The sequence below is a fragment of the Bombyx mandarina genome, chromosome 11, assembly GCF_030267445.1.
Source record: "Bombyx mandarina strain Sakado chromosome 11, ASM3026744v2".
Taxonomy (NCBI): Eukaryota; Metazoa; Arthropoda; class Insecta; order Lepidoptera; family Bombycidae; genus Bombyx; species Bombyx mandarina.
In genome coordinates this window covers 10205025-10229557 of record NC_143218.1, presented here as the reverse complement: position 1 = coordinate 10229557, position 24533 = coordinate 10205025, and the positions used below count along the sequence as shown (strand labels likewise).

The window sequence follows — 24533 nt, the reverse complement described above, 5'->3', positions numbered from 1 at the left end:
GCAGCCGTTGTAACTTTATTGAGACCTTGAAACTCATATCTCAAGGTGGGTCGGGGCATTTACGTTGTAGATGTCTATGTGCTCCAGTAACCATTTAACACCAGGTGGACTGTCAGCTCGGCCACCCATTCAAGCAATAAAATAAAAAAACCTTATGGATCACCTCGTATTAAATGCTAACAGTACCGACAAACATAACTATGCAGTGGCTAAATTCAATTGTTTATTACGTCTAAATTATAATCGTGTTGCGAAAAAAATATATGCATTAACACAGGAAGCGAATTACGTCCGCTCAGTTTGTTTCGATAAATTTGCTCGCTTCAACAATTTACAATTACATAATAACTGATATTAACTGAGAACAAACCAGGCGCAGTCTCAATTTAGAATTCCCTGTCTTATGTTTACCAGAAAATGATAAACATCCTTAATATATACGTTTAAATATATACATATATAGATAATAAGTACCCAGACAAAGAGCAAACAAACCTGTTCATCACACAATGTTTGTCCGATGTGGGAATCGAATCCACGACCCTCTGCGCAACAGTCTAAGGTGCTAACAACACCGCCACCGAATTAGTCGTATATAAAATATATATTTCTTTTTAAATTAAATTTAACTCAGTTTTGTAGTTAAATGTAACACCAAAAAAGTTATTTCCATTCCAAAAATACGTAACACATATTTTTCTTTGCATACATACACATGTACATATTTTACATATGTTACATCTGCATTCGAATGAGAACAATAAAAATGTTACTGCTGTTTCTCGAACATTGCGAAACGTTCTCTATACAAATATCTTGTTATTATTTTTCTAAGCAACAATTTATTATTTAACATTTTATTATATACTAGCGACCCGCCCTCGCTTCGCTTCGGAGACTGTAATTTATAATTGATTTCTCCACTATTTAATGGATGTTATTATACATATAAACCTTCCTCTTCTATCACTCTATCTATTTAAAAAAACGCATCAAAATCCGTTGCGTAGTTTTAAAGATTTAAGCATACATAGGGACAGACAGATATAGGGACAGAGAAAGCGACTTTGTTTTGTACTATGTAGTGATATCAATTATTTATAAAAAAATCTTCTATTTTGTCTTTGGTCTACGATTCTGGGAGACGTGTTCAAAAACTCAAATCTCTAATCGATCTGGAAATTAGATAAGGAAGCGAGTGACATTCTGTAAAATACTACATATGTCAGAAAACGTAGTCCCACGTTCAATTTAAAAGTTCGGTTCAAATACAATGTGAAAGTTTAGTTTAGTTACTAAAATGTTTAGCTACTAAACTAAACTATAGTGTGTAACCGAATATATTTTACGTACCATACCATACCTACTAAATGTATCAAAATAGCCGTTATTTTTAAACTTTTTAAATTGCCTCCTCATGCTCGCTATTATCCCTATTATCACGGTTTCCAGCTTTACAAACTAAATGTGTAATATTTAGCGCTATTAGTTTCCAAATATAGCTCTTGTGACATAGAAGCAAATGAGTCGCTACGACCAGCGAGTGTTGATCGTGTACCTGGCATTGTCGAGATTCAGTGGAGGCCAAGATTGATTAGTATTTAAAAGAAACCGCATCTAATCCATAACCTGTTCCTTCAATATACTCTACCGAATAACGAAATCTTCTGAACAAGTATCGTCCGATAACAGGTCACTTGTTGCGAAATTCCGAAGGTTACCGGCCTTTGGCCACTAGCTACCACGTCTCACATACATATCGTTGACTCATAAACCAATAAGAACACGTATCTTCTACGTAATGCGTACGACTGATATGAAATGATTTCGATTAAATACATAGATAAATTCGTGCACTATTCCAGGTATGATTTCCTTTTTACTTTGGATGTTATTAGTTAGTTTTGACCCTTTTTCGGATAATTTTAAACTATTAACAGCCAGTAGTATCATTTACAAAGGTCAAAGATACAATATAACCGCAGTAAATCAAAAAAATCCCTATTTACTTTTTTTTTATTGCTTACATGGGTGGACGAGCTCACAGCCCACCTGGTGTTAAGTAGTTACTGGAGCCCATAGACATCTACGACGTAAATGCGCCGCCCACCTTGAGATATAAGTTCTAAGGTCTCAAGTATAGTTACAACGGCTGCCCCACTCTTCAAACCGAAACGCATTACTGCTTCACGGCAGAAATAGGCAGGGTGGTGGTACCTACCCGTGTGGACTCACAAGAGGTCCTACCACCAGTAAGTACTTCTCAAAACCCCACGGTCAAAACACGACTAAAACCGTAAAAATGAAAATGAGTTGATTTTGTGAAATTTGCTCATTTATTGACACATATTGAATCAGAATCAATTTGTTATTGTACACTGACTCACTTTTAACGAAAATGACGTAAGCTCTGAGGCGATTTTTGTAAATTCCAAATACAATGAATTAACGGTAATATAGCATGACTGGATTCAATTCAATGGGGTATGAACGTACGGGGTAGTAATAAATAAATATAACAATCATCCATCAACAGGAGTTTTCAGTATTTTTGGAGTTTACTCCTTTAGAATCGATTTACATATATAGGCCCGGGGTATGAAAATTATGGGGACCAAAATCGTACTAGCATGTCACACGAAATGCGTTATGCGCATTTCGTGTGACATGCTAGTACATGCGCCGGCAGTCCGCCACAAAGCCTCGTACTGATCGCGCGTTTCTCTCATTATTGTATTTTCATATATTTGTTAGTCGTTTGTTTTGTGTCTCGTTAATTTGTTAATAATCTGTAGTGTATCGTGTTGTCGTAATATAGAACTATTTCTCGTATTGTTTCGTTTAATTTTTTATATCCAGTAAACTCCAGTCGTGCGTCGGAGCGGACACACACACTTTTTTTTGTATGTAAATCTAAATATTTATTTACTCGATGTATGTGTGAAAAACGATGCGCTTCCAGCTTTATAAATATTGAAAGGAACACTTGCGCAGTTCACACATACAAAAAAAAAAAAACATACACCCACACAAATGAAACCTATAGAAGTATTGTACCTCGTGCTATCGCAGGCTAAGTGCTGTAGAGATGTCCTGCCTATGTCGGCCGCGAAGCAGTCATGCTTTTCGATTGAAGGGTACAACAGCCGTTATGCAATATAGTTGAGACTTCAACCTTATTTCTCAAAGTGAGAGAGTGATCGGGAGTTTCCTAAATGACGTGTTTTGGGCGACGGTGACTGACTGTTTGTCGTACCGATCATCTGGATCGGGTATGGAATTTGCGGCAATCACGATAGGAGGGGCAAGCCCTTTGGTCAAAACCAACAATAAAGTTGGCGTTTCAGAAAAAATCTTGCTAAGAACAAGTTTCACAGTTATGGATGTGTGTGCTTTTACTTATTTTTTCGCGAACATCGCGTTGGAAAAACAGCTCTAGAATTATTCTTAAAACCATATATCATTATCGTACAAACAAGCTTCGCTCGGTTTAACAAAACAATTTGATGGCCTCACGCTTACCTTCATAACAATCCCTGACGGTGAAGAAGTACACGTAGTAAGAGTCTCCATTGAAGAAGAGCAAAGATATCCAGCTGTAACAGCCGTATATTGGGACGATAAATAGGATTCGCACGATCCAACGTTGCTCTGATGGGTTTGTGTACCAACGCAAATGCTGGTATATCTGTAATTCAAACACGAAATATTATTTACAATTGATTCCCCTCATACTGTAGGCATCAGTTTATTCTCTAGCGCCTAACAGGGTATCTTCATCCGGTTAGAAAATGTTACGCTGACTCTGGCAGACCTTTAATCTAATGAGCGGTACATTCCAATCTGATGATAAGACCCTTATAATGCATGTGACTAGGAGATGTATGGAAATGGTAGTGCAAGGTAGAGGGGGAAGAGGTCGACCGAATAAGACATGGATGGAGTGTGTGAATGACGACATGAGAAAGAGAGAGGAGTGAGTGTTGAGATGACGGCTGATAGAAGATAATGGAAGAGAAAAATTAGTTCTGCCGATCCCAGCCAGTGGGTTAAGGTGGAGAAAAAGAAAGAAGAAGATAAGACTCTTATAATTTTCTACTATTATCAATAATATTGTAAGTTCTGCCTCATGTCTCGAGGTTAGCGGCAATATCCACTTTGTTATGTCTATGGGCTGTTACCGCTTTCTCCAGCCGGCTTGTGAAATCATCTAAATGTTTAAAGCAATAAAAGACTACTTATAGCAATCTTTAACGTAATATAAAGCTTGCACGATCTCCCTCCAAATCATTTAATCTAACTTTCTAGAAGATCTGCGTTCTCTGAGCCTATTTAATTCTTAACCATATTCTCCACCTTTCATCTATTGTATCAAATTAAATAGGATCAAGATCATAAAAAAAACAAGTAGGAATCATAATTTTAACTATTCTTACGAGAATTTAATTAATTAATCTCTCTTGTCTTACTATTTCCGAAACTCCAATAGAAGTAGAAACCCAAGAACAAAAGTGAAGTATATTTCAATAGAATTTCGAATAGCCACTATTAGTTACTAAACAAAATTAAAACCGGACAAAAGACTGAACTGGTTTTCGACAACATTTTCGCAAAAATTATTATATAATAATTAAATGTATGTGTGGACGTTTATTCGGATTCATCTTATGATATTTGTGTTCCACACAAGCAACGTTCGAGAAATTTGTGTAGCTAAAATCCACATATTTCTGCCGTCCGACTTTATCAGACAAGTATGTTTCGTATGCCTTGAGGTTGAGTCACTTTTACTTTTTATTTTTAGATCGACATTTAATTTTTTTTAAAGTGTATATACATATTCTAATTACTTACATTTCTTCTCAAAACATACACAAAATATAATTAAGGCGACGTGAAATTTAGGTGATAGGGAAATTAAAAAAGCCAGGCCCCGTTTCGGAGATATCCGATTATGTTGCCACGACGAAAGCGGATTTGGGGCATTCTCTTCATTTGCAACTAAATCAAGCTATTAGGTCCGAGACTCGAGTTTAATTGACCGTGACTTAACGGTGGCTCGCGTTAATACAAACCTATGCATGGTTACAATTTCTTCTTCACATTATAATGTTTGCGGTAAACTTAAGCTGCGTGCTAGTTCAGTGAAGTTTAATGGGAACATTGAATATAAAAACTATCTGCATAACGTCGACGTGCTATTAAAGATTGTATGTTGTACAAATGAAATTTTTTGCATGTTTGTTTTTTTTTCTTCGAATTAAACATCCTATATGAATACTGGTATGGATAAAAATGATTTTAAGCTACGTCAAAAAAGAAGAAGTTCTCAATCCGACTATATTTTTTATGTGTGTTACTTCAGACCTTTCTAGCTAAGCCGATTTTGATCATGTTTTTTGTTTAAATGGGTGGAAAACCTCACGACCAATGTGCCGTTACGGGGTTCTCGGAGCCTATACAAATCAACAACGCAAATACCGCCACCTGCCTTGAAGACATGAGTTCTACTTCTCAATTTTATAGTACAACCTCTTCAGCCTTCAAATCGAAACGTATTACTACTTCACGGTAGAAACAGCCGGGGTGGTGGCACCTACCCGTGTGGGCTCACAAGACACCCACCCTACCAGTAGCCTATAAGTAATTATGCAAATTATACTTATTGCTGTTTGGATTTTTATTCACGACCTTCGTCGTGGTGGTCATTCGTGAACATACCACATCTGTCTGACTTGAGCACCGGCACTGTCGAATTACTCGAGCCGCCTTTTTCTTTAGGCCAAGACTTGTCATTCACAATGATTATTATTTTTCTTTGAAAGCTGATGCTTCTCATCTATTTAAATTTCATCAAGAACTGACCACAGTCCTCTGAGTTTCTCGCCGGAACTTCTCAGTGGGTCGCGTTTCCGATCCGGTGGTAGATTCCGCGAAGCACTGCTCTTGCTAGGGTCAGTGTTAGCATCACTTCGGTTTGAACCCCGTGAGCTCACCTACTAGTTAAGGTTACGCTGAAATAGCCTCTCAAGGGTATCAGCTTCGGCAGGAAAAAAAAAAAGAACTGACCAGCAGTTCTCAGAATTAGATTTTTACTTAATAAAGCATATTTAAATGACTTAGTCTACATTGATGATATTCTCATTTAATTTGATTGAAGTCGGTTTTCTTTTTTGTGATAAAAAATTGTGTATTATTCAAAAACCTCATTTAGATTCTAATAGATAATTTGAATTGAAGCCTTGAAATATGCTTTTCAAAGATTTTAGCTTTTTTGTGAAACAATGATTGATGAGCTAAAAGCCACCGGGCGTTAGGAGGTAGTTAGGAGGTAGCGATAAATGAAATGTAAGCATCCAAGGTGAATAGGCTGACTGACCTAGAAGTTTGTAGGTGGGTACGGTTGTCTATTAAATTAAGCTTTTTAATTACTTTCATTCACCATAATAATAATGTACTATAACAGAATAGTTTTGTAACATGAACGACTAAGTGTCGAATATTGTATTTTTAGATTTTTGCCATATTGCCAAAAAATTGCCATTCAGTCAAGAAAAAAAAAATTTTAAACACATGGTCTATTTGTGTTTTTATTATTGTATATTTACGAACATTTATATCAAAATGAATCAAATTTATACAAATACATAACGTAGGATACAAATCGACCCGGACTGATACCCGTATTGCAAACCGTTTAAAAAATATGGACATAAATATATTCTTAGCATCGCGCTACGTGTTTGTTTCCCTTAAAAAAACACCACTACAAGTCTATGTATAAAATTAACAAAAAAATAATACGTAATAAAAAAAAAAAAGGTTTTACTAAACGATAAAAAGTTACATAGATCCAATTCTGCCGCGATCTACTCCATACAAACATTGTGAACAGCGGCTCGCACGCAGGAACTGCATATTTAATACCGAGTATTAAGTTTAAAAATAGTTTCTGAACTGTGTTGCAGAGTACGAGTATATAGGTCACGAACGTACACAATCTCGGAGCGTTCAGTGAAATTATTTCCCGGTGGTTACGCAACTCAGCCTTTGCCTCCTTTTTTTTTTAATAATTCTGAAAGCCTCCCCTCTCGAGCATAGTCTAGGATATACATACAATAGGATATAACCGTTGCTGATTCTTTTAATCAGTTTAAGATTGTTAATTAATTGATTGCTCTGGTTTAGTCGTGCGCACATGGCTTATGTTGCAAGCCAATTTTTTTTTACTTGTTGTTATTTTTTGTGTATCTTTTTAGCTTGTAATGTGTATTGTGTGCCTAATAAATAAATTTAAATCAATATCTGAGGTAATTAACTAAGAATTATTTTATTTACCTAGTCCTAAGAATGTCGGTACAAAATTCAGCCCGAGGCAACGATTGAAACAGTAAATGTTTAAAAACGTTTTCATAGCAAGCCAATCTAAACAGTAAAAAAATCCTGATGAGTCTTCGATATATATTCAATTTTTCAAGTTAATCGGACTTCTTGAAATTATAATAGCAAAAATTACGTTGAAAATTTTCCTTATATAGATAGATAAGTACAGACCAAACTAATATACTTAATCGGTTTACAAAAATAATTTTTAAACATTATTAAAATACTGGGCAGACGCTGCATGTCGGAAAACGCAAAGATAAGTACTTAATTTCGACACTATTGTATAACGGTTTATAGAAAACTTTCTCTCAGAATCTCCTCACTAAGGATTCAATAGTTCCGGTAAAATGGCTAAGAAATAACAAGGAAATCGAACATTAAGGTTCGTTTCTTTTTTTTTAATTGACTACGGAATCATAAAATCAACTTACATAACTACAGTGAGTAGTTTTGTAGTTTTACTAGTGGTGGTTTATTCACAAACAAAACACACCTGTGAAAGTTATTTTTTTGCAAGTAAAACTCGAGTTTTTATATTTTTTAATCGCGTCAGCCTTCTACGCTAAAAGGGAATGATACATAACAACCCAACAACACCTGATATCTCCATAGTCGACCATAGTCATGTACTTATGGAGATACTTCAACTCGAGAGAAAATAAAAATCTGAACCAGTTGAGTCGCTCAAATATTCATGCAGCGCTCATGATATGGCAATTTATAAACACGCCACAATATCTCAAGATTAATTGATAGTAATAATTAGTAACATTAGTTTCGTTTCTCTTTTTACCTGTAATTTTGTACATCGCATCATATTTAAACGAAAAATATAAGGATGATAAAATTACAAGATGCCTTTGGAGTCTAAATTTGCATTATAAATATGTACCTAATATAAATTTAACTAGTGTTCGCCCAGTGATCGACAATCAACCATAACCATCTACTCCAGACTTACATTCATTTTATTTATTACATTTTGTCTTGTATTGTTATTACTATATTCTATAATATGTATTTTTCTTGCATTTTTATTATAATATTAGCCTTAGCCTTAGATTAAAATATGTAAAACATTTTTTACATATTTCCCGTCTGTACAAAACCTTCAGGAGATATTAATTTCGGCCTTGCTCTTAGATGTAGCATTTAGTACGTCAATAGTCATAGTCAAAGTTCAATTTCAGCAAATGACGGACACTTTATTGAACGCACGGGAGATCAGATAGTTTTGCGTTCGACTGAAATAATTATTTGTATTTTTTTGCCTGTACTGATCGGTACAACCGTCATGCTTATTTCAGCGATGAATTAGCCGTAATTAGTGTGAAGGGTATGGTGTAGAATTGATTCTAATACAATTGTAAATGATGAGCAGTTTCATAGAACTTCTTTCGGTATATTCGTCAATAAATAATACAAAACTAGAAATCCATAATTAAGTTACGACCACATATTACATAATAACATCCGAAAAAGACTCTCTTCCATCTGCCGGGAACGTGTTATGAGCTTCTTCGGACGCATCATGCGGTATCCCAGACGTGAATTAGAGAAGCTCATAATTGCGGGTCGCATAGAGGGCCAGCCAGATGGTCAGATCTAGTATGAGAAGCACTTGGTGGTAGTCTGTACCATGGGGCCCATGCCACCAGTGGCGGATTAAAGGTCCAGAGCGCCTTAGGCAATTACTTTATCAGTGCCCATGTACCGGCCATAAATGCCATCATAATACTACAAATTTTATATAGTTGTTTTTGCAATTACGATGACGTATCATCAAACCCTAGACTTTAGTAGACCAGGACATTTAGTTCAGGCATTTAGTTCTTAATCGTCGATATGTTTTCTTTATTTATTTAAAAATTCTGAGCTCGCGCACCCATTGTAACTACACGCCCCTGGGCACGTGCCTAGTTTGCCTTACGGATAATCCGCCTCTGCATGCCACCCATGATCGAACACAGTGGAAAAACGTCACATGTGGTCGCGATCCGCAGCAGTGACGGAACGATATAGAAGACGTATTACTAAATTTTTAATCTATATATATATATATTTATTTATTTTTTTGTTGCCTAGATTTATGGACGAGCTCACAGCCCACCTGGTGTTAAGTGGTTACTGGAACCCATAGACATCTACAACGTAAATGCGCTACACACCTTGAGATATAAGTTCTAAGGTCTCAGTATAGTTACAAAGGGTGCCCCATCCTTCAAGCCGAAACACATTACTGCTTCACAGCAGAAATAAGCGGGGCGGTGGTACCTACCCGTGCGGACTCACAAGAGGTCCTACCACCAGTAAAATGAATTGCTGTTCGTTAGTCTCGCTAAAGCTCGAGAACGGCTGGACCGATTTGGCTAATTTTGGTCTTGAATTATTTGTGAAAGTTCAGAGAAGGTTTGAAAGGTAGATAAATATGAAAATACTCGGAATTAAATAAAGTTTAGGTCTTTTATTTATCGATTGAGGCACTACAAGGTCTGCCGGGTCAGCTAGTTTTTAATAGATTTAGTTTAATAAACGACATCAAAAAATGTTAATTAGTCAAACTAAAAAAAAAACATATCATCTAACAATTGTAATAAACAGTTAAATCGCCATTGTTTTAGTCTTTAAAACCGGCATATCGTTTATCAGTTTGTAAATACAGAACGAACACAAGTGTCCGTGATAAGAAAAAGCCACGATTATGCTACAAAAGAAATGATTATAACGTCGGATATTTAATAAAGCGACATTACATTTTGTCAATTTGCAAGATCACAGTTTAAGGCGTAGGATACTACTAGGTAATTAAAGTCCATAAAAACAATATTCATGTGCCTATATTTTATTCCCACATGTCCAAGATAATACTAATGCATAATTTTTTAAGATTCGTTCTGGAAATGACCGTTGCGACTAAAATCATAAAATATATATATAGGATTATAAATATCGAAATTTCTAGACTGCTTATAACATCATCCTCATTCAGCCTAGTTACATGCTAAAACCGGTAAAATCACATCACACGTAACGTCGCCAATCGACAAGGCCATACACACGGAATTAATTTTTAATTTACATACTGGAATCAAAATAACTACATATTGCACATTTTTATTATACACCATTTAAATACTTGTTATTTCATGTTACATATTATATCTTAATGTAGAGGGTGGATATTTGACTTTCTTAAAATATTAATTACGCATGTAACATCATGAACCGACCAGTTTCTATAATAGGTATTTGAGTTTTAAAATTTCCTGTTGATTAATGTGGTCCAGGAAGATAAAAAATATACGTCACTATTTGTTATCGCAATGAACTTGATTTTTTAAACTGATGAGGCCGTTTCGTAAGCCAGGCACAATCTTGTTAATTTAGACTATTATACTATAAAAATATTTATTCCTATCTGTAGAAATTTCTTTATTTTATTTATTTAGTTTCAAGGAGAACCAACAGCCAACTCAACATAGTATAATAATATAACAAATAATAGAAACTAGAGGTCCCGCAGTAATCGAAATTCGACTATAATTAATTGGAATTGTAAGTTTGTACACTATTATGATTGTATTTTATACTTCTATAATCACAAATTTCGCTAAGACTACACTATAAAAAATATTAACAAAGACAAACAATATTTAATCTATTCTCAATTTGACAACAGACTTCAAGAACAAAAGTTTGACAATAAATAGTATGCATGCGTGTGTGCGTCAAATACATGGTATGTGGTGTGTGTAATGTTTTCTTTATTGATTTAATGTATCTTGAATGCATTATTTAAAAAAAATATTAGCATCGTGCACTCCTTCTCTATATTCTCTATAAGTGTGGGAAATTTCATACTCCTCCGTCCGCGCAATTTTCGCAAAAAGGGATACAAAGTTTTTGCTTCACGTATTAATATATAGAAAGGTCCTCACCAATATAAACAAGTTACACTAGAGAAACAAAAACAGACAAACAAAAAACTAAAAAATAATCAGCAAGCAAGAAAAAACATAAGCAAAAGAAGGAATACACCAAACTGATTTAAATGTACGATACGAGTAGTATAATACTAGCTTTAGTAATACTACTAGCTAATATAATACTAGCTGAGTACCTAGGCTAGTCTAAAAAAAGGCTAGGCGCGGCTAATCTAAAAAAAGTAGCATAGGTTACTCCTTATATCATCAGCTACCTATTAGTGAAAGTCTCGTCCAAATCGGTCCAGCCGTTCCAGAGATTAGCCGGAGCAAACAGACAGACAGACAGAGACAAAAATTGTACAAAATGATATTTTGGGGTATGTACCGTATATATTCATATTATGCATGTAGTAAAAAACTGTTATTTCAATATTTCAAACAGACACTCCAATTTTATTTATATGTATAGATAAATGTCACAAATTAATAAAAATCAATCAAATAAAATACAAAAAGATAAAATACAAAACCCTACAAATACTTTTCATTTTGATTTACAATCCCAAGGCCTATTTACCCAACATAGACAAATGAAAGTACAACACGGATAACTACATGTTGGGCACATAGAGATATGTACTTAACGAACGAGTCAGAATTGTACGCTGTGTTTTATTCCGAGACGTTGATTAAGAAAAGTTTCACTTGAAACTTGTTTGCTTGTTATTTGAACTAGTGGTAATGTTCGCTGTGGCTTTTTTCATTTGCTGATGTACGGTTAACGAACTAACGGCCCACTTGATGGTGTTAAGTGATCCTCAATATGGGACATTGGTTACAAGGTCTCAATTGTAAGCCTTCGCAGCAGAAACATGCAGGATGGTGTGATATCTATCTACGCTCGGTGGTAGATTCTGCGAAGCACTGCGCTTGCTAGGGTCAGTGTTAGCAACACTCCGGTTTGAGCCCTGTGAGCTCTCCTACACACGTTAGGGTGAAGCTGAAATAGCCTCTCAAGGCTATCAGCATAAGTAAAAAAAAAAACTACGCGGTCTTACAAAGTTTGCTTTGAAGTCGTTGTGGCTTAAAGGATAAAACGTCCGATGCATTCGTATGTAGCGATGTACCGGTGTTCGAATCCCGCAGGCGGGTACCAATTTTTCTAATGAAATACGTACTTACGAAACCTTCACGATTGACATCCACGGTGAAGGAATAACATCGTGTAATAAAAATCAAACCCGCAAAATTATAATTTGCGTAATTACTATTGGTAGGACCTCTTGTGAGTCCGCACGGGTAGGTACCACCACCCCGCCTATTCCTGCCCTGAAGCAGTAATGAGTTTCTGTTTGAAGGATGGGGCAACCGTTGTAACTACACTGAGACCTTAGAACTCTTATCTCAAGATGGGTGGTGGCATTTACGTTGTAGCTGTCTATGGGCTCCAGTAACCCCTTAACACCAGGTGGGCTGTGAGATCGTCAAACCACCTAAGAAAAACAAAACCAACACTAAAAAATTTACGCTTCAATTTAAGTTTTATTACTCGATACGATGACTTCAAGTTCGTATCTTATTTTATTTGTATTTATGTAGGATGATCGTCATTCCATAGCCCAAAAACCTCAACCTCATACTTCAAGGTGGGAGTGACTATGAGAAGTCGTATGTGATAGATTAATCTAATACGAATCTTGTTAAATCAGACACCAGGAGCATGTGTCTATATTCACACGGTATTACGCTGTACAGGCACATATAAGGGGTCTTTGCCCGTCGATGGGTATACATTATTATTGTACCTGACACACCGCGTGATGCGCTAACGAGTTTAATGACATGTTTTTGGTATTCCGCATCGAATGAAACAACGGAAAACGTTTGGTATTCGGAACCTTTCGGGTGATTGTTTATTTATTTCTGTTCCTTCCTCAATTCATTCCATTGATGGAACTAGAGCTTTATATCTTGTATCATAAAAAACGAAGGTTTCTGAGGCATTCATTGGCATTTCTAGCCGATTTCTGATGCGAAGCATTTCTGCGTTGCAGTTAGAAGGGTCGAACAGCCGTTATATAAAGACTTGAACCTAGTGTCTCAAAGTGGCGGACAGGCATTCAAGTTACGATGTTGATGGGCTGCGATAACCACTTCTCACCATGTCAATCGTGGATTCATTCACATAACTTCGCAATAACAAAACAACTAAAATGTTTGTTTAGCTTTCGCTTGTCCAGGACAAGTCTGGACAACTGCTACTGCCTTGACGGTAATTCGCCTTTAAAAGAAATTTCCTTGCTATTTCTCTGGTAGCCTAAGAGGCTATTCCAGCTACACTCGGATGGGTAGGTGAGCTAACGGGCTCAACCTGAGAGAATTTACTAACACTAGCCCTAGCAAGAGCAGTGATAGGCAGAATCCACCACCGGATTTGAATCGCGACCCGCTGAGAAGATCCGACGAGAAACTCAGTTAGCTTAGCATTTGTCTTAAATAACGCATAACAGATTACCAAATAAATGTAAAATGTACAATATTCTTCTCTTCTAGTGTTTGTACTCAGCCTCAGGCGTTACTTGACAGATTGCTTCGTTTCATTATTTCTTCTAATTATATGAATGGTGGAAAATTTGCTTCGCGGCTTCACAATCGCGATTGAAATCCTTTAAGTAATCAATAAGTTTGCGCAACAGTATCTCAGTGAAGCGTGAGAAGGGCCTGGGCGGGAATTCCAACGTTTCTTTATTGAAGGATTTAATAACTCCACAACATTTTATACAATTAGTGGCTACTATAATATTGTTATTTTCTATAGTTTTCACGAATTATAGACGTAATTAGATTTTTATTTTTTATTGCTTAGATGGGTGGACGAGCACACAGCCCACCTGGTGTTAAGTGGTTACTGGAGCCCATAGACATCCACAACGTAACTGCGCCACCCACCTTGAGATACAAGTTCTAAGGTCTTAAGTATAGTTACAACGGCTGCCCTACCCTTCGAATCGAAACGCATTACTGCTTCACGGCAGAAATAGGCAGGGTGGTGGTACCCACCCGCGCGGACTCACAAGAGGTCCTACCACCAGTAATAGTAAGAACTTTTACGATTTAATCTCGCGTTGTTTTTTTTTAACTGTCATTCCATTATTTCCGGTGTTTTGAATACATTACAGTTTACGGTCATTAGTTATCACGAAAACTGTAAAGCATTCCAAATTTTGAAAGTAATATTATAATGACAATAAAAACCGCGAAATTGATCTGCAATAATTCATTTTAATTATTAGTTTTATTACTGTTAAATGTTGGTGGTCTTATTTTATTAGACGAGCTCAGGCTATGTTAGGCAGCTGAGCGTACTATAACATAAAATGGCGTCGTAGTCGCAGCGCCATATTGATAGATGAAGTCACACCGGTTAAAACATTTTTTTTTGTAATGCTGGGGAATCGAGAGGGACACCGGTTAAGACCTACTGCTTCGGAAAAGTGGCAGCATGTAGCTGGCAATGCTAGCATCTATTGCTAGTTACTGTCGCCATCAGATGAACCATCACTTGATTTGCCTATTAAATCTATAACACAAACAAATGCTATTTTACCCATTAAAACGAAACGCATGATTTTTTTTCCAATATAGAAATAAGCAGAGGGATATTATAACGATATCACCATTTATTACAAGCTAAATAATTAACTTGATATTTTAACGGCTTTACTACAAACAGCCAGATGAAATCGTAAATCACGAAAACGATTTGTTTAGAAAAACGTAATTAATACTTGTCAGTAAAATTATTCAGAGATTATATTGTATTTAAAAACATTTGTGATTCCTCAAAGTTATAACTCGGATTGTTTGTTTTTTGTGGTAAACTATTTTCTTATATCTGGAATCCGTGTGTATACATATCGTCTTTTCGCATTAAAAGTGTACAATTTTTAAAAATATTCGAAATTGAGTTAATATGCGATTTCCTATATTTTGACTATTATTAACAAAATTAATACATAATTTTATCTTACTTTAAAAGACAGATAATGTATATGGTAAAAAAAATGTTACAAAGATGATTAATATTAAAAATATCACATTATGTTAAACCTTTAAAACACTCTCCTGTAAAATTAGTAAGTTTTGAGATTAAACAGTTTTAATGCGAGAAGACGATATAAGGATTATTAGTATTATGAATATATAAATGGTGTGCATAATGTAATTAAATACATCCCAATTGAAATTACATGTTGTTATTTTTAAGGAAAATACAATCTTTGGGCTATACATTGTCTATCAAAACGTACAATTAAGGCGTTGTTTAATCACGATTTAAAATAAATTTTACACCTGCAATCCAACTTTAATGTAAGATTGAAACTCATCCACATAGTAAACCTGTTTATGCTTTATATATTTTTCCATGTCAATCGATATTCCTTTTTCTTAAATGTGCAGCCAGCTAGTCGAGCTACGATTTTTAGTGTTTATTATTGTAGTTTATTAATAAAGAAATTTGGATACAGTTAATAATTTTTTTCAGCTTATAAAGAATGTAAAAAAAAAATAGAAGGCATTATGTAAATATAAATGGACTGAATCTAAATCTTGAGATATCAGTGATTATGGTCGAATTTCTATCACTCGGTATTTATTATTCGATTGTGTGATGCGACAATTCAGTTTTTCTGAATGTGTTATTTTAATCTCTAAAAAAAGAGGAGGTTATCAATTACATTGCTTGTTTTTATGTGGATCTCAGAATCTTTTTGTAGGTGCGATTCATTTTGATGATCCTATTTTTTATTGGAAAGCAGTTGTTTCCTATGTGATCCCGATTAAATTTTGCCAAGATAAATTTTTTTGAGTTATCTTAAATGCATACTTAATTGATTTCGTCTGTATTTGATGATGTCTCACTTTATTTTAGTCAGTTTTATTTTTGTTCAAATATTGTATTATCTAAATACTGTTCAAATCATGTTTCTAAACAATTTCTTTTCTACCTAAGCATTTTTCTACGCTTAGTTATATAATTCCATCACGTTGAACTAGACCATCTAAAATTGTATACTATACACGTTTTGTTCATTTTGTGACAAGACAGCTTGTCAAAATTTTAATAACTGCGGGACCTCTCGCAGTAGTCGAAATTCGACTATAATTAATTGGAATTGTAAGTTTGTACACTATTATGATTGTATTTTATGCTTCTATAATCACAAATTTCGCCAAGACTACACTATAAAAAATATTAACAAAGACAAACAATATTTAATCTATTCTCAATTTGACAACAGACGTCAAGAGCAAAAGTTTGACAACAAATAGTATGCATGCGTGTGTGCGTCAAATACATGGTATGTAGTGTGTGTAATGTTTTCTTTATTGATTTATTGTATCTTTTATGCATTATTTTAAAAAACTATTAGCATTGTGCACTTCTTCTCTATATTCTCTATAAGTGTGCAGTGTTTCATAATCCTCCGTCCGCGCAATTTTCGTAAAAAGGGATACAAAGTTTTTGCTTCACGTATTAATATATAGATTTAATACTTTAAGACGAAAATAGCATATTTTGTTCAGTTATTATCGTACGACTAGTTATACACATGACCTCACTCCGATTAATGTGCAAAAAAAACCTTAAAAAAAATTTTTTTTTTCTTTCGTAATGCAAAATTCTTCCTGTCTTTTTCTATACCCGAGACACCGTGCATGTAATATATCAGGATAAAAGGTTGAGTAGATAAGGCGTGAAAGCGTAACAAAAAAAAAACTCACTTTCACATTTATAATATTAATAGGGATGTAAACTGCAGAGATTATTTACCTTAATAAAAAATACTATGTTTTTATCATCATGTCATCGAAATACCTTTTTGTGAAAGAACATAAAACAAAACATGTTATCATGGCGAAAATAAATTTTCAATTGTGTGGTGTTGAAATAATTCAATTGAATCGAAGGCTATATTTTTTACATCTCACCTGTCTTAAGATATTTATAAAAACATAAATTTAAATACATATAGGTAATGCGTGCAGCACACAATTCCTGTCTCAATTAATGATTTTGGATCGTGAAGCATCACAGTTTAACACCATCCCCTAGACTAAATATATCGTAGAGTAATCGTGATTTCTTATCTATATGGTGAAATAATCGATGCCAAAGCAACAGACACTAATAAAAGGAAACAAGTGAAATTACGGATTAGAAATTTAAAATTCCCAGCTATGAACCGTCATGTGTGTCTACTCTTTCATCTATACTAATATTATAAAGAGGAAAGATTTGTTTGTTTGTATTGAATAGGCTCCGAAACTACTAAATCGATTTGAAAAATTCTTTCACTCTTTGGAAGCTACACCATTCCCGAGTGACATAGGCTATTATCTTTTGAAAAAAATTTGGAATTCTTACTAAAACTTCAATAATGTAACCCAAGGTTTTAAAAAATACCTAAAATATTGTTTACATCGCGTGCCCTGCGAAAACTATTGATGATAGAATAAAATAACGTATTACGACTTTGTAGAACACATTATTATATACAAAAAGTGTCGAAATTTTTGTTAAAGACCCGAGCGGAGCCGGAGCGGGCCGCTTGTTGTTTATAAAACGTCTATATGTAAAAAAAAAGATACGACAACTATCTGTAAAACAAACATACATATACAATGACACATACTTAGAGTTATAATACAATATATTCTGTTATCAACGCACCTGTTGGCAAGTAATGAATAGAGCCGTGAACACGAATATTCCCGCGATGACCTGCGCGCTGCGGGTCTGCAGGAATATGGGCTCTTGCAGCGGCTTCAGCACGTCGTGAACAATTTCAGAAATCCGCTGAGCGGTTATATTCACCGTATCTGTGGTACTCATTCTGAAACAATAAATATTTTTAGCTTTACAGAGGTTTCGATACAACATTTGTCATTGAACAACGTATTACATGAGAACCGTGTTGTCGAAAAGTAAATATTAAGAGCTCATGGTTTAAACGTTTGCAAATATTGCGCTTTATCTCTCTCCTACATCGATGCGATGAACCGTTTCATCCAGTGAAATGCAGCGCTATTGAATGTCCTTCCTCAAAAGCGGCACTGCTGATGCGCATGAACATAGTGGTAATGTAAAAAAAATGCGTAGTCCCAATGTCTAAAATGGAAAGTCAAATTATTTCAGCAATAAAATATATACATTGACTAATTCTTCGCGTTTCTTTGACTCATCCAAGGAAATCTAATCAAAGATTAATCAATTTTTATATCAATATTTTATGTATAAGTATCGGATACAATAATCTAATTACAGGGTTCAGATCTTGCCATTGCTATGACTACGGAACCCTAAAAAGCAGAAAAGAAAGCTTGGGATTTTTTTACTGAACTTGGAAATAAATTGATGCTAGCATATTGCGTGTTTTTTTTTTTTGTAAGCACCATTGCTGAGTCATTACGTTTTTGTTCTACTTTGTTTTAAGTATAACAATAACAATGTTCTAAAACCATTCAATAACTTTTAATTGATGTAGTCACTTTAATAGAAACAATAACATGTGCAATTGAAATTGATTATTATGACTGAATGTATGATTCTTGGACGACACAAAATATGGCAGTTTTAATATGTCGGATAGCTGTTTGTTTGTGCTCCCTTCTAATAGGCTACGATGGAACTGACATTGGACAAAATTAATGAGACCTTTTTTTCGGTCCTGGAACCGAAACTCTTACGAGTTTAGGGGTTGCGCGGGATATGTGAGATTCTGTGGCCGAATTGGTAAAGGCCCAACCATTAAACAAGTCCCGTGCACTCCCCCTCGACGCCCGACAGAACCCAGGCAAGGTAGGGGGAATTTTGCGATCAACACTACAATGACACGAGTAGTTCTCCACCAGAATCCGGGCCGACGGAGTCATCCAGGTGATACCTGACGACTCTAGGTCGGTCAGGTCGCCCCATATCCTTCACCGAGGGGGAAGTTGCACAATTTTATACCAGTTTTTAGAGTCGTATCATTAGACTTATTCAATTTAGACTTCGGCATTAAAACAGTCTTATAGGGAGATTCACAACACAGGCAGGAGGATCCCTTTTGATTATGCATGAAAATCATTGACATTGACAAGATTTTATCAAGCCCGGTCCAGTTTTCTGGCCAATTTTTTATTTGAATTTGATCAGATTGCTGCCAAATATCACATGCAAGGTTAACTTGAAAATTTCAGCGAAATTGGGTCGCGTCGAACCCGTCGCTTGCGACGAAGGGCTCCGCGAGTAAATTAACCCACAGACAAAGCCCACTGAGTTTCTCGACGGATCTTCTCGGTGGGTCGCGTTTCCGATTCGGTGGTAGAAGCACGACTCTTCGACTCTGCGCGACTCTGCGAAGCACGACTCTTGCTAGGGTTCATGTTAGCAACAACGTCAGGTTTGAGCCCCGTGAGCTGACCTACTAGCCCGGTGACGCTGATATGGTTTCTCTAGACTCTAGACCATCAGCTTAGGTCGAAAAAAAGCTAAATTGATCTGGTAGACCAAGTATATGATGACCATACGCACATTGACTTTTATATTTAAATAGCAGATTATATTGGTTGAACTGTCTTAAAAAGAGTGAAAGTATAGGCAGCATCTATCTGCATTTTTTCTGCAGTTGATATTTGCGTAACTGAAAAAACTCACGACGCATTAAATAACCATTTGAAGTAAATTTTATTACATTGAGTTTGAGAACATACATATTACATTTAGATGTTCTTTTGAAGTCTTGTCATTTTTAATGATATATATACTTATGTATTTATTGTTTACTTTATTAAACAAAGAACATTACCAAAAATAGATACAGTCGTGGTCAACTAATTAGGGACAATCTCTAGTTAAGCCAAATTGTGAATATTTTTTTTATTTTCCAACGAGTCTTAGCAATATTCCATATCTTTTACATGTAAGTGTAATTAGTCATTTATGTGCGCGATTATACAAACAATAACAACTTCTTAAACATTAAACCTCTTTACAGTATAGCTGATACAATATCATAGTGCTATTGGTTCAAAGAATGCTGGCTGGCCATTTAATTAGGGACACTGAGGTATTGCGTTCTAATTTCAAAATTGGAATTTTAATACCTTTTTTTTTTCTTTTCTTATTGTTTAGTGGTCGTTTGGCAACAATTCCGATTTTTTATTTTAAGTTTTGAGAATTATTTTGAAGAAAAATGGGCAAAAATAAAAGTTGCGATCCAACACTACGAAAAATTATCATGAAGTTTGTCGAGCGTGGTTGGTCATACCGAAGGATAGCACAACATTTAAATTGTTCAAAAACTATGGTATGCAATGCAGTGCAACATTTCAAGCGCTATAACACAGCTTTAAATGTGTCCAGAACAAAAAGATCGAGAAAACGACTCCGCAAGAAGATAGAATAATAACCAGGTTAGCTAAGAAAGAGATCCGTTTCTAGGCTCTATTTTAATTAAACACGAAGTGTTTGGGCAAACGAAAGGGCCGGTGCATCTGCGAGGACCGTTCGACGACGTTTGGTAGAAGCAGGGTTGTTCGGAAGAGTGGCTCGCATAGTACCGTTGTTGAAGAAAGAACATAGAAATGCTCGTTTGGCATTTGCACGTAAATATGGACATTGGACCTACGCCTAATGGCAACATGTACTTTTCTTTGACGAGACCAAGGTTAATTTGATTTCTTCAGATGGAAGGCAATATGTACGGCGTCCTGTAAAAGCGGAAATGAATCCAAGATTCACAAAAAAACAGGTGAAACATGGCGGTGGAAACATTAAAATGGTTCATTTTCTGGACGTGGAGTGGGACCTGTGAGGAAAGTTCAGGGTAACTTAGACCAACATCAATACAAGGCAATATTGGAAGAAACTATGCTTCCCTATGCTGAGGAGCATCTCCCTATTATATGGACGTTTCAGCAGGATAACGACCCGAAACATACCGCCCATTAAGTTAAGTCATTTCTTACCAGTCAGTTTGTATCGGTGCTAGATTGGCCAGCAAATAGCCCGGACCTCAACCCAATTGAGTTCCTTTGGCACGAAATCAAGAAAAAAGTTGCCACTTATCGTAATACAAATTTGGATTAACTTTATGAAGCTTTTTGTGAGGCTTGGGCAAACATTCCTGTCGAAACATGTCAGAAACTGATAATGTCTATGCCACATCGGTGTCAAGCAGTAATTACTAACAAAGGTTTCGCTACTGGGTACTGATTTTACACGTAATAAAAAGGAGCTGTTAAAGATATTATAACACTGAAGATTATAAGTTTTGTGTAACTGTATTTTTCATTATACTTTACTGTCCTTAATTAAATGTCCACTACAGAATTGTACCTTAATATTTAATACATGTTTAATCTTTGATATTAAATACTTTTTCTATTTATTAAATCTTTTTTTTACAGCCATTTATAGCATAATAATCTGACCACATTATGCAAGTAATAGGTGCTGAGAAATCAATAGGGTTTTATAGTTAAATGTACATAACGGGTTATAGCCCTTTACTATCTTGAATGTCCCTAATTAGTTGACCACGACTGTATATGCAATAACATGCCTTTCATGAGTATTCTTTAAATAAGCCATTACTAGAGAAAGATTGGAAATATCAACATAAAATATGATTTAAACAATAGCTGAATACACATAATAAGTATTATGAAACCAAGATTTAAAAAATATCTGCTGGAGTATCTGATTTTACAATATTCATTTTATTCATCATAATCATCTTGGCATGAGTAAGTTTAGCACAAGACAGGTGTTGATTTTTTTCCTTGCCTATTTTAGTAACCTCAAGGGGTTCTTCTAGATTCAGCGGGCCAGTAGGTGAGCTCACGGGGCTCAACCGGGCGTGTGGCTAACAATGGCCCTAGTAAGAGCAGTGTTTCACAGAATCTACCACCGGACTTGGTCTACTATTTAGTGATTCAATGTCCATAGTCTGCCTAAACTTGTCCTTATGTATGTTTTTCAGTGTTCATTTAACAGTAAAAAGTGCAGAACCCATTAGTGTAGATATTTAAAAAAAAAAATTACATTAAGTAATACTATTATTACAGTTTAGTTACACTTTCATTATTTTCACTTTGTTATGTTTCAGATACTTTTAGTGGCGAAGGATGATGACAACTTATAGTTTTGTAGCACAAGAACGGCAAAAACACTATTATTTATCTCTACAACTAACAAATACTTTAAAAATAGTATTTTATTGATTTATTTCCCTTTTCTATACTAAGAATACTAACATCAATTCAGTTCAGGACAATACATTCATTATTGAAAACGCTAAATAAGTTGTGTAAAAGAAAAAAATCTGATGCAAAAACACAAAAAAAATCTTTCTTCAACTATTTCACTTATGGAATAAATACAAAGTTCTTGCTTTAGCTGGTTTAAATTTCTACTAGTAGAAACAATTGGCTCAATTTACAGTCAATTTACAGTCAGTACATATGAATAATGAATTCCAGCTTCAGAAATATGAAAATATGAATGAATAATGTAATCCCAATAAAAATGATTTTAATGATATCTACAGCTCATAAAATCCAAAGAAAATACTATCATTATTACTCCATCCATTTCATTTTTTGTATGTTTATCGACTGTGTAAACATTTATGTAAGTTAAAATTTCAATAAGAAGAATAAATGTATTGCCAATAACAAAAAAATAACATTCTAGTTTATATCACTTAAATAAAACATTTATAATAAGTATGAAGTTTCGTGGGGAAATAGTAGTCAGTATTAAAACTATGAAAACCCTTTTTCCTGTTTAATAATAAAAATCTTCACAAACTGTGTATAACATATACATTTGAGTTATTCTAATAGAATTTGGATAAGTCAGCCGAAATATCTTTTTTTTAACAAAGAGCTTCTACAAACTGGTGTCTAGGTCATTTTCACTCAGGGTTATCTTACTACTTTAATTATTTTTATAAAATTATGTATAAATTATTTATAGGTATGTTGTCATAAAAAAACTAGAAAGTAACTTATTGAAATATTGAAATTTTTTCGTAGTTCATTGCGTCACTTATTGATTTCCAGTGAAAATAGAACTTTAGAAAAATTTATATTTATGTTGTTCATTAACCATATCATTCAACCTACATGTTTATTGGAACATAATTTCTTAAGCATGTTACGAACGAATTAACCGAATACCAAGCACAAAAATCGAAATAGGAACTCGGTAAATTGGAGGTCACACGTCTTGACATTTTCTTGTTCGGTAGACGAATCTAGTGAAGGGCTGCTTTAATGACGTATCATGTTTATTTGCCTTAGACATACAACATAGGATACACAATGTATTGATAAACAGCAGTTTATTTACCTGAGAATTTGATTATAAATTGTTATCACACTGTTTTCCTTTTGTTATTAAATGTCACAGGTAATCAACACTGCACACATATTGCACACAAATTCCGTCGATTTTCTACACATCAACGTCGTACACTATTCGTTTTGTTAAGACTATGGTCGAATGACAATTAAAACATAAATTATAATTTCAATTGAATGACTTTCCCATCGCGTTTACAAATTAATGTACCTATTTATTTTACTCTATGAAATAAGCGAATTATTTTTGATTTTATTAAAATCCACTAATCCACTTCCACAGAAACATTGACGTACAGCACAGAGAGATTACTTTACTTTTTTTTTAGGGGATTTTATGTCCTGGTAACTAAGACTTTTAGGTCAAGTCTTATTTTAATTTTTATTTTTATGAAAAATGATAATATAGATATACATATATAATATAGATATATCACTCTATATTATCATTTTTATATTTCTAAGATGAGATGATATAGGTTTAAATATATAATCTGGTGGTTATTTACTGAGACTTTTTAGTGGGTTTTTTGGAGGATCCCGAGCAGCTACGTCCAGCGGCCTTGTTTCATTTTCCCACATTTCACAGATACTAAACAGTTAATAAGCCACCGTTATTACACATTTAAAAAAAACAATAAAAAACACTACAATATAGACAAAATAAAACAAATTACACAATTTCACTCGGACGCTTTGCTACCACAGTTTAAATCCTTGAAGCAAGCTACTTCTGGAATTGATTGAAATTTCGTTCCAACTGCGATTGCGTATACTGGCATATTGCTATAAAAAATTTTGTGC

The 24533-nt window shown here is 34.7% G+C and overlaps 1 protein-coding gene across 3 annotated transcripts in view; it reads right to left on the bottom strand.

Annotated features, from left to right (window-relative positions):
* Window positions 1-24010, bottom strand: part of Tmep (Transmembrane endosomal protein) — a 37568-nt gene extending 13558 nt beyond the window's left edge. For all 3 annotated transcript variants that reach the window (XM_028180681.2, XM_089731463.1, XM_028180682.2), the window contains exons 1-3: window positions 23719-24010; window positions 18049-18211; window positions 3523-3688 (exon numbers count right to left, since the gene is read on the bottom strand). In XM_028180681.2, coding sequence (XP_028036482.1) covers window positions 3523-3688; window positions 18049-18210 — 328 coding nt within the window. In that variant the 5' untranslated portion in view covers window position 18211; window positions 23719-24010. The remainder of the gene's footprint in view (window positions 1-3522; window positions 3689-18048; window positions 18212-23718) is intronic.
* Between the last annotated feature and the right edge of the window lie 523 nt (window positions 24011-24533).